This window comes from Manacus candei, unplaced genomic scaffold (genome assembly GCF_025592945.1).
Source record: "Manacus candei isolate 608988 ecotype Guabito, Panama unplaced genomic scaffold, ASM2559294v1 h1tg000552l, whole genome shotgun sequence".
Lineage (NCBI taxonomy): Eukaryota > Metazoa > Chordata > Aves > Passeriformes > Pipridae > Manacus > Manacus candei.
In genome coordinates this window covers 1-11,415 of record NW_026138600.1, presented here as the reverse complement: position 1 = coordinate 11,415, position 11,415 = coordinate 1, and the positions used below count along the sequence as shown (strand labels likewise).

The 11,415-nt window shown below is 71.6% G+C and overlaps 1 protein-coding gene across 1 annotated transcript; it reads left to right on the top strand.

Moving 5' to 3' along the window:
- Nucleotides 1–467: 467 nt before the first annotated feature.
- Nucleotides 468–8,662, top strand: LOC127465981 (transcription factor COE1-A-like; the record flags this gene model as incomplete). Its single annotated transcript, XM_051776506.1, has 7 exons — nucleotides 468–495; nucleotides 1,242–1,357; nucleotides 6,558–6,714; nucleotides 7,460–7,523; nucleotides 7,630–7,685; nucleotides 7,860–7,933; nucleotides 8,585–8,662. Coding segments are annotated over exons 2-7 (518 nt in total), but the record flags the coding sequence as incomplete, so codon positions are not given.
- Nucleotides 8,663–11,415: the final 2,753 nt, after the last annotated feature.

The window sequence follows — 11,415 nt, the reverse complement described above, 5'->3', positions numbered from 1 at the left end:
AATGCATTGGGGTCACTCTGGGGTACCCCGGGGCCGCTCCGGGGTGTCCCCGGCGGTGTCCCCGGGATGCCCCGGCGGTGCCCGGGGGTCCGCGCCCCGGGGTGCCCGGTGCCCGCCGCCCCCTCCGCGGGCGGGGAGGGGCCGCTCCTCCCCGGAATGATGTCAGCCTGCCCGGCCGCGGCCCCCGCCTCCCCCGGCGGCTCCGGCCCTGCCTCCCCGGGGAGGCGGCGGCGGGGGCTCCTTCCCGGGCGGGATGGCCCGGCCGGGCGGGGCGGCCCCGGCGCGGCGGCCGCGGGCGCTGCTGCTCATGGTGCTGCTGCCCGCGGCGGGGCCGCGGCGGGGGGGGCGGCGGCGGGGGGGGGGGGGGCCCCGCACGGAGCCCCCGGGACCCCCGGGCCGCCCCCCGCGCCCCCCGCCCGCCCGCTCCTGCTGCTGCTGCCGCTGCCGCCGCCGCCGCCGCCCCGCGCCGCGCCCGCCGCCAGCGCCGCCCGCCCGGTAACGAGCCCCCGCCGCCGCCCCCGCCCCGCCGCGGGCCCCCCCGCGCCGCTCTCCTCCCCCCCGCAGCCTCCGCTCCTCCTCCCCGCCTCCTCCATCCCTCCTCCGGCCGCCTCCATCCATCCCTCCCTCCCTCCCGCCACCCCTCCCGTGCCTCCCTCCATCCCTCTACTCCTCCTCCGAGCCTCCCTCCATCCCTCCCTCCGCTCCTCCGAGCCTCCCTCCATCCCTCCTTCCAGCCCTCCCGGGCCTCCCTCCATCCCTCTACTCCTCCTCCCGGCCTCCCTCCATCCCTCCTTCCACCCCTCCTCTCCTTCCCTCCATCCCTCCACTCCTCCTCCTCTCCGCCTTCCTCCATCCCTCCCTCCACTCCTCCTCTGCCGCCCTCCTCTCCTCTGAGCCTCCCTCCAGCCCTCCCTCCACTCCTCCTCCAGCCCTCCCTCCACTCCTCCCGCTGCCCCCCCCGCCGCCCCCCTCCCTCTCCCCTTCCCCTCCCCTCACTTGGTCTCCTCCGTCTCCAACTTCTCGGGCTCTGCCCCCTCCCGCCCCCTCCTCCCGCCCCCCCCGCGCCCCCTCCGAGGCTCCCCCCGCTCCCTCCCTCCCTCCCTCCCTCCCTCCCTCCGCAGATGCCGCTTCCCCGGCGGCCGGGACGGCGGCCCCCGGCACCTGCCCGGAGCTGAGCCCCGGGGGGGGTCCGGGGGGGTCCCCGGGGCACCCCCTGAGCCCGTGCCATGTTCTCGGTGCAGGAGGCGCTGCCCCGGGGGGGGGTCCCGATGAAGGAGGAGCCGCTGAGCGCGGGGCTGCCCGCCGGCCGCTGGCTGCAGGGCACCGGCATCCTGGACGCCAGCACGGCGGCGCAGAGGTGAGGGGGCACCCCGGGGGGCTCCGCGGGCAGGGCGGGCATCCCGGGCACTGCGGGCGAGCCCGGCGGCTGCGAACATTCCAGGTGCTCCGGGCGTCCCGCGGGATGCGGGCACCCCGAGCTCCGCGGGCACCCCGGGGGTTGTGGGTATCCCGGGGTTTGTGGGTATCCCGGGGTTTGTGGGTATCCCGGGCTCCACGGCCATCCCCGGGGTTGTGGATAGGCTGGTCTCCCTGGGCATCCCGGGCTCTGCAGGCACCCCAGGCTCCTCGGGCATCCCGGGCACAGTGGGTATCCCAGGCACTGCGGGCATCCCGGGTACAGTGGGTATCTCAGGCACTGCAGGCATCCCGGGTACAGTGGGTATCCCAGGCACTGCAGGCATCCCGGGTACAGTGGGTATCTCAGGCACTGCGGGCATCCCGGGCTCCTCGGGCATCCCAGCCTCCAGGCTCCGTGGCCATCCTGGGGTCCCTGGGCATCCCGGGCTCCACGGGCATCTCAGGGGCTGTGGGCACCCCAGGATCCATCGGCATCCCAGGGACTCTGGCTGTGCTGGGCTCCGTGGGCATCCCAGCCTCTGCGAGCACCCCGGGCACTGCAGCCGCCCTGGGCACTGCGGGCTTCCCAGCTTCCATGGGCACCCCGGGCACTGCGGGCTTCCCAGCTTCCATGGGCTTCCCAGCTTCCATGGGCACCCCGGGCACTGCAGCCACCCTGGGCACTGCGGGCTTCCCAGCCTCCATGGGCTTCCCAGGCTCCAGGGGCAGCCCGGGCACTGTGGGAATTCCAGGTGCCGTGGGCATCCCATGTGCTGTGGGTATCCTGGGCTCCATGGGCATTCCAGGTGCTGTGGGTATCCTGGTCACCGTGGGCATCCCGGGCACTGTGGGGATCTCAGGTTCCATGGGCATCCCAGGCTCCTCGGGCATTCCAGATTCCATGGGCATTCCAGGCTCCTTGGGCATCCCAGATTCCATGGGCATCCCGGGCACTGTGGGCATCCCAGGTTCCATGGGCATCCCAGATTCCATGGGCATCCCAGGCTCCTCGGGCACCCCAGGCACCGCAGGTGTCCCGGGTACCAGGGGCATCCCGGGCACCACGGGCTCCATGAGCATCCCAAGTGCCAGGGGCATCCCGGGAGCCCTCTGTGCCCCGGGAATGCCGGGCACCCCGGGCACCCCCTCAGCATCCCGGGATCCCTGGGCAGCCTGGATGTGCCCCCGGGTGCCCCCCGTGCCCTGGGGCTCCCTGGGCCTCTGGGTACCCCCTACCCCTTGTCCCCTGGGTATCCCGGGACCCCCGTGGAGCTCAGCTGGGAGGGGCTTGTGCTGTGCCAACAGGGATGGCACCTGGAACCCCCTTCCCTGCCCTCCTGAGGGGCTTGGAGCTCCGTGAACCCCCTTCCCTGCCCTCCTGAGGGGCTCAGGGCTCCATGAACCCCCTTCCCTGCCCTCCTGGGGGGCTTGGAGCTCCATGAACCCCCTTCCCTGCCCTCTCCAGGGGGGCTCAGGGCTCTGCCCACCTCCTTCCCTGCCCTCCTGGGGGGCTCAGCGCTCCATGAACCCCCTTCCCTGCCCTCCTGGGGGGCTCAGGGCTCTGCCCACCCCATTCCCTGCCCTCTCCAGGGGGCTCAGGGCTCCGTGAGCTCCATCCCCTGCCCTCTGAGGGGCTCAGGGCTCTGCCCACCCCAACCCCTGCTTTAATGGGGGGCTCCAGGCTCTACCCACCCCATTCCCTGCCCTTCCAAGGGACTCAGAGCTCCATGAACCCCGTTCCCTGCCCTCCCGGGGGTCTCTGTGCCCCCTGTCCCCCCCCATCCTGTGCCCAGAGGGGTCCTGCCTGCGGTGTGGGACGGTGCCACCCCTGTGCCCAGCTCCTGCTGCCCCCCCGAGTGCACTGTGGGGTTTGGGGGGTCGGTCATGGGGGGGCCTGAAGCCCTGGTGGGTCCCTGGGGTGCCCCCAGAGCTCTGAGATGTTTGAAAAGTGCCAGGGACCCCCCAGAGCCCCCCGGCCCCGGCCCAGCACAGCCCCGGGGAGCGGCTGGACGGGGGTCCCTCCCTGGCACTGCCGGGGTGGGGGGGCTGTGGGATCCAAGCCGGGGTGCAGGGGGGTGCTGGGCTTGTCCCTGTGATCCCAGACCCCCCCCGTGGGGCACAGGGGCACACCCGGGGGTGGCACTGGGGACAGGGCTGTATGTGTGTGTGGTGAGGGGCTGCGGTGTGCCAGGCACCCCCTGGGCGAGGGAGGGGCTCACAGACCCCCCAAATCGGGTGCTGGGCAGTTTGGGGTCCCCCCCCCGTGCCCTCCTTGTGCCAGCTGGGTGTGTGCCACCATGGTGGCAGTGCCCCATGGATGGACAGGCTCGGGGGGGCTCGTCCCACACCCCTCTCGGACCCCCGTACCCCCACCCCACAAACAGCAGCCCCACAAAGCCCCCCCACTCCTGTGGGTCCCTGTGGCCACCCCAGGGTACCCAGAGGGGTTGGGGGGGTCCCACAGGGGGCTGTGGGCTGTGGGGTGACCCCTGCGGGCTCCCGTGGGTTTTGGGGTCACCCATGTGGGGTCTCGGCTGGCGGGGGGGGTCTGACACCCACCGAGCCCCCCCACTCCCGTGTGTCCCCACGGCCACCTCGGTGTCCCCAGGCGGGGCCAGCTGGGCTGGAGGGGCTGGAGGGGCTGGGACGGGGGTCCTGGGGTCCCACGGAGGGGCTGTGGGGTGACCCCCGCGGGCTCCCGTGGGTTTTGGGGTCACCCACGCGGGGTCTCAGCCCGCGGGTGGGGTCCGGCACCCACTGTGCCCCCCCCCGTCCCGCGTGTCCCCTCGGCTGCTCCGGGGTCCCCGCGGGGGCTGGCCCGGGGGTCCCGCTGGCCCGCAGGGCTCCGTGGGGCTGTGGGCTGACCCCACGCGGGGTCCCGGCTCTGGGATGGGGTCCGGTACCCCCCGAGCCCCCCCGGGAGCCGCGTCAAGGCCGTGCCCGGTGCCCGCCGGGGCCGCCGCCGCTTTCCTGTAAGCGCCGGGGCCGGGGCTGCTTGGAAATGCCTGATTGCCTTTAATAATTAATTAACGCGCCGCGCTGGGCCGGCAGCGCGGGCGGGGGGCGGGGGGGGGGCAGCCAGAACCCCCCCTGAGCTCCGGGGACGGGTTTTGGGGGGGATCCGGGGGGGACTGGGGGGAATCTGGGGGGCTGGGGCTCCGCAGGTGCCACCGTCCCGTCCGGGGGGAGCCCCCGCCGTGGGCGGGGGGGGACAGTGGGGGGTCCCCGGGGGGGATGGACCCCGAGAGCGAAGCCACCAGTGCCGGTCAGACCCTCGGGAGGGGACAAGGGCCCCCCCGGGGGTGGGGACACGGCGGTGGCCGCGGACGGGGACCCGCGTGCCGGGTGTGGCCCGGGGGTTGGCACCGGCGACAAGTCGGGTCCCCGGGGAGCGCCTTAACGAGCTTTCCCTCCATCGCAGCGTGTCCCCGGAGTGTCCCCGGAGTGTCCCCGAGGTCCCCAGAGTGTCCCCAGGCTCTGAGCTTCGCGCTTGGCCTCGGCCGGTCCCCAGAGCCGGGGAGGGGGGAGGTGACACCGGGGACCTGCTCCAGCCCCCGGCTGCGGGCGGAGGGGTGTCCCCACCCTGTCCCCACCCTGTCCCCACCCTGTCCCCACCCTGTCCGTGTCCCCGGTGTCACCTGTGGTCCTGACTGTCCCCCCACACCCTCGGGGGGTGTCTGCGGGCGGGGGGTTGCCTGTGACCCCCTCCCCGTTCCCCGGCCCCCCGTGTGGGGACAGTCGCGTCCCTCCGTGGCCGGGGGTGGTGGCACTGCCCCGCGCCAGCACAGGGGGCCTTTGGGGGGCTCGGGGGTCCTGCCCCGCGCTGGGGGGGCCTTGTGAGTTCTGTGGGGTCCTGCCCCATGTTGGGGGTCCCCGTGGGGCGCAGGGACTGTCCCCAGGGCAGGGGGGGGACACCGGGGGGACAGGGACCACCGACGGGCTGGGGACACGGTGACGGTGACAGGGACCGGTCGGTGCTCCAGGAGCCACCGTCCCTGGGGGGCTGTGCCCCCTCCCCGGGCTGGCCCTGTCCTGTCACCGCGGGTGGCCCTCGGGGACACCTCGAGCCCGGGGGTGGCCCTGCGGGGTGGCAGCGAGGGTGGCCCGGGTGTGGGGGGCTCGGGGGTGTCCCCTCCTGTCCCCCCAGTGCCCTCCTGTCCTTTCCTGTCCCCTCTGTCCCTCCTGCCCCTGGTGCTGATCCCGGCAGTGTCCCCCCCCCCGGACAACCCCCCCAGGGACGGGGAGCTGGGGGGTCCTGGGCAGGGGGAGCTGGGGGGCCCAGGGACAAGGTGCTGGGGGTCCCAGGGATGGGGAGCTGGGGGGTCCTGGGGACAGGCTGGTGGCCCTGGGGAGGGGGAGCTGAGGGTCCTGGGGAGGAGGTGTTGGGGGTTCCAGTTACGGGGTGCTGGGGGTCCCGGGGAGGGTGTGGGGGGTCCTGGGGACAGGCTGGGGGTCCTGGGGAGGGGGTGCTACAGGAGCTCAGGGAGGGGGTCTGGGGGTCCCAGTGAGGAGGAGCTGGTGCTCCTGGGCAGGGGGTGCTGAGGGTCCTGGGGACAGGCTGGGGGTCCCAGTGAGGGGGTGCAGGGGGTGCTGTGGAGGGGGGGGGCTGCAGGCTCTGAGTGTCCCAGGGACAGGGTGCTGGGGGGGTCCCAGTGCTGGGGTGCTGGTGCTGGGGTGCTGGGGGTCCTGGTGACGGGGTGCTGGTGCTTCCTGGAGGAGGTTCTGGGGATCCCAGTGCTGGGGTGCTGGGTGTCCTTGTCCCAGTGCTGGGGTGCCGATGCTGGGGTGCTGGGGGTCCCAGTGCTGGGGTGCTGGGTGTCCTTGTCCCAGTGCTGGGGTGCTGGTGTTGATGTGCTGGGTATCCCAGTGTTGGGGTGCTGGGGTGCTGTTGGCCCAGTACTGGGGTGCTGGGTGTCCTTGTCCCAGTGCTGAGGTGCTAGTGTCCCAGTACTGGGTGCTGGTGTCCCAGTGTTGGGGTGCTGGTGTCCCAGTACTGGGTGCTGGATGTCCTTGTCCCAGTACTGGGTGCTGGGTGTCTCAGTGCTGGGGTGCTGGGGTGCTGGTGTCCCAGTACTGGATGCTGGTGTCCCAGTGTTGTGGTGCTGGTGTCCCAGTCCTGGGTGTCCCAGCAGCCCCCCCAGCCCTGTCCCCCTCCCCAGCGGGGTGTCCCTGGCCCGGGCTCACTTCGAGAAGCAGCCGCCGTCCAACCTGCGCAAGTCCAACTTCTTCCACTTCGTGCTGGCCATGTACGACCGGCAGGGCCAGCCCGTGGAGGTGGAGAGGACCTGCTTCATCGACTTCGTGGAGAAGGAGCGGGTGAGGGGCCCCCCGGGCCGGGGGAGGGACCCCCGGGGCTGCCCCACCTCGGGGAGGGGCCGAGCCCTGACCCGGAGTCACCGGAGCGGCTCCGTGGGGAGGGGAGGGAGAGGGTGGGGGGGGTGGAGGGGCCCGTGGTGTCCCCCCCACATCCATCTGGGTCCCCCCCCATCCGTCTGGGTCACCCCCCATCCATCTGGGTCCCCCCCACATCCATCTGGGTCCCCCCCACATCCATCTGGGTCACCCCCTATCCATCTGGGTCACCCCCACATCCATCTGTGTTCCCCCCACATCCATCTGGGTCACCCCACATCCATCTGGGTCCCCCCACATCCATCTGGGTCACCCCACATCCATCTGGGTCCCCCCACATCCATCTTTGTCCTCCCCACATCCATCTGGGTCACCCCCACATCCATCTGTGTTCTCCCCACATCCAGTTGTCTCCCCCCACATCCAACTGACCCCCCATCCATCCTTGTCCCCCCCATCCATCCATGTCCCCCCACAGCCACCTGACCCCACATCCAACTGTGTCCCTCCACATCCAACTGACCCCCACATCCAACTGTCTCCCCCTACATCCAACCATGTCCCCCCCACATCCAGCGGTGTCCCCCCCACTTCCAACTGATCCCCACATCCAGCTGTGTCCCCCCTATCCAACCGATCCCCCACCCACCTGTGTGTCCCCCCCACACCCCCCTGACCCCCCTGACCCCCCCTCCCTGTGTCCCCCCAGGAGCAGAACGGGGAGAAGACCAACAACGGGATCCACTACCGGCTGCAGCTGCTCTACAGCAACGGTGCTGGGGGGGCTGGGGGGGCCCGGGGGGGCTCACAGGGGTCCAGGGGGGGCCTGCAGAGGCCCCGGGGGGGGCCCAGGCGGGGCTGACCCCCCCTTTCCCGCAGGACTCCGGACAGAGCAGGATCTTTATGTTCGGCTCATCGACTCCATGTCCAAGCAGGTACCGACCCCCCCTGACCTCCCCCGAGCCCCCCCGAGCCCCCCCGAGCCCCCCGGCACGCTCGGGGGGTGTGTGAGCCGAGCAGGAGCCCCCGGCTGCGGGGGGGGGGCACCCCCGGAACGTGGGGGGGGCACGTCTGTGGTGCCACCCCCTGCCCCCCCCGTGCCCCCCCAGGCCATCATCTACGAGGGGCAGGACAAGAACCCCGAGATGTGCCGGGTGCTGCTCACCCACGAGATCATGTGCAGGTGGGTGGGCCCGGGGGGGGGGGTCCGGGGGGGTCCGGGGGGGTCCCCTGTGCCCCGTTAGTGCCCCGTCAGTGCCCGCCCTTGTTTACCAGCCCCGCTCTGTTTGTGCCAATTAACGAGCCAGCGCCGCTAATTGATCCCCGGAGCCGCTCTAACGAAGCCCCCCCGGACCCCCCGAGCCCCCCGGGGACCCCCCTCCCTCCCTGTGCCCCTCGGGACCGGCCCCCCGTGTTTGGGGGGGTGTGTGGGGTGGCACCAGCCCGGCCCTGCCGTGTACCCGGGGGGGGGGGCAGTGCCGTGGAGCCCCCCCGCCATGGGGGGGTGAGTCCCCCCCAGTTCAGAGCCCCCCCTTTGGCTCCCTGAGTGTTTCCCAGGGCAGGGGTGGCCCCCCCGACCCCCAAGTTGCCCCCCAGCCCCAAGGGGGGTGGGGAGGGGTACCCCGGGGTGACCCCCCTCCTGTGTGTGTCCCCCCCGTGTCCTGTCACCCTGCCCCTGTCTTGGGGTCCGCCCCCATGACCCCCACCCCACAGGGTGAGGGGGGTCCGGGGTGAGAACCGGGGGTCTGGCGGGTGCCCCCGGGGTTTGGGGGCTGTGTGTGGGGGGTCCCCCGTTCCCCCCTCCCCTCACGTCCCCTCCTGTCCCCGTGTCCAGCCGCTGCTGTGACAAGAAGAGCTGCGGGAACCGCAACGAGACCCCCTCGGACCCCGTGATCATCGACAGGCACGGGGGGCACGGGGGGCACGGGAGGGCACGGGGGGACCCCCACACCTCCCCGGGGCCTGGGGGGCTGTGGCGGCGCGGGGGGGTCCCCTGGGGCTGGGCTGGGGTGTCCCCAGGGCTGGGGACGCGGTGCCAGCGCTGCCCCCTGAGGGCTGAGCTGGGGGGGCAGCACGAGGGGCTCGGGGGGGGACATGGGGAGGGTCCCTCTGTCCCGCTGTCCCCATCCCTGTCCCCACCGGGGTCCTGCCTCTCCTGGACACGGTGTCACCTCCCTGGGTCTCACCCCCCCCGGTCGCTGGGGGGGCCGGCAGGGAGGAGGGGGGGCTGAGGGGGGCTGTGGGGGGCTGTGCCCCCTCCTCACCCCACCCCACCTGCGGGGGGTCCCTCAGAGCCCCCTGTCCCACGTCCCTGGGGACGGGGGGGTGACACAGACCCCTGTCCCCGACCCCCACCCCAGCGGTGCCCTCCAGATGTGCCCCCCCCTTCCCCCCCAGCTCCCCCGGCCAGATGTTGGGATCGCGGCCCTGGAATTCCAGCGCGGCCGCGGGATGGAGCTGCCACGTCAGGGGGGTCCCCGTGTCCCCTCCCCTGCCGGCCCTCCCCCTCCTCCCCATCCCCAGGGCTCGGGGGGTCACCCAGGGCCAGGAGTGTCCCCAACCCAGCCCTGCCCATCCCCAGGGGTTTTTGGGGTCACCCAGGGCCAGGAGTGTCCCCAAAATCCCTACCCACCCCCCCTCATCTCCAGGGTTTTGGGGGGTCACCCAGGGCCAGGAGTGTCCCCAACCCAGCCCTGCCCATCCCCAGGGTTTTTGGGGGGTCACCCAGGATCGGGAGTGTCCCCAGTGTCCCCAACCCACCCCCCCTCATCCCCAAGTCCCTGAGGGGGTCACCCAGGGCCAGGAGTGTCCCCAAAATCCTCTACCAACCCCCCCTCATCCCCAGGGTTTTCAGGAGGTCACCCAGGGCTGGGAGTGTCCCCAAAATCCTCAACCCACCCCCCCCCATCCCCAAGTCCTTGAGGGGGTCACCCAGGGCCAGGAGTGTCCCCAACCCAGCCCCACCCATCCCAGGGCTCTGGGGGGTCACACAGAGCCAGAAGTGTCCCCAAAATCCCCCCTCATCCCCATGGCTCTGGGGTGTCACCCAGGGCCAGGAGTGTCCCCAGTGTCCCCAACCCACTCCCCCTCATCCCCAGGGTTTTTGGGGGGTCACCCAGGGCCAGGAGTGTCCTAAAATCCCCAACCCACCCCCCCTCATCCCCAAGTCCCTTAGGGGGTCACCCAGGGCCAGGAGTGTCTCCAACCCACTCTCCCTCATCCCCATGGCTCTGGGGTGTCACTCAGGGCCAGGAGTGTCCCCAAAATCCCCCCTCATCCCCAGGGTTTTTGGGGGGTCACCCAGGGCCGGGAGTGTCCCCAGTGTCCCCAACCCACCCCCCCATCCCAGGTCCCTCGGGGGGTCACCCAGGGCCAGACGTGTCCCCAAGGCCGCCCCCACCCCTCCAGTCCCCCCCGGCCCCCCCCCCCCAGCCCAGCCCCACTGGTTTGAGAGCCCGATAAGTGCCCTATCAACATGTTAATCAAATTACTTAGGAGCTAAAATTGACGCTTTTCATTAATTATACGCGATTATGCAAATTGCGGGTTCCAATTTATGCGCTGGGAGCAGGAGGCGCTCGGCAGCGGCGCCGCTCATTTGCATATTCAATGGGCATTAGCGATGCTAATGAATGCGCGGGACCCGTATTTTTATCTCCCGGGCCCCTCCGAGCGGCTGCAGCCCCGGGGCTCAGCCCCAGCCCCCCCCCGGGCCGGGGGCGGGGGGCTGGGGGTCGGGGGAGGGTCGGGGGAGCCCCCCCATTCCTCGCCGTCCCTGTCAATCTGCCGGGGCCGGGGGGGGGGGTGTTTTCCTGCCGTTTTCCAGCTCCTTCCTTGCCCTGATTACCACCCGCGGGGCGGGGAGGGGGGCAAGGGGGGTCCCCCCGCTGCCGGAGCTGGGCCGGGGAAGGGGCAGGGCCGGGCTGAGACCCCCTTGCTGTGGGAGCAGCTTCCCCTGGGACCCCCTTTCCATGGAGTCCCCCCTCCGAGGGACCCCCTTTCCATGGGACCCCCTCTTCATGGGACCCCCTTTCCATGGGACCAGCTTCCCCTGGGACCCCCTTTTCATGGAGTCCCCCCTCTTCATGGACCCCCTTTCCTTGGGACCCCCTTCCCCTGGGACCCCCTTTCCATGGATTCCCCTCTTCATGGACCCCCTTTCCTCTGGGATCCCCTTTCCCTGGAGTCTCCCCTCCAAGGGACCTCCTTTCTGTGGGAGCAGCTTCCCCTGGGACCCCCTTTCCATGAATCCCCTCTTCAGGGACCCCTTTTCCTTGGGACCCCTTTTCCATGGATTCCCCTCGTCATGAGACCCCCTTTCCCTGGGACCCCCTTTCCCCTGGGACCCCCCGTTGTTGTGGGACCCCCTTTCCCTGGAAATCCCTCTCCATGGGACCCTTTTTCCCTGTGATCCCAAATCCGTGGGAAGCCCCTCTCCGTGTCACTGGAAGGGACAGAGGGGGACACTGGGAACAGGGAGGGACAGTGGGATGGGACAGGGAGGGACACTGGGATGGGGACAGTGGGGACACTGGGATGGGGACAGGAAGGGACACTGGGATGGGGACAGTGGGGACAGTGGGATGGGACAGGACACTGGGATGGGGCAGGACGTCACACTGGGGTGGGAACAGAGGGGTGGGGTGGGAACAGAGGGGTGGGGAC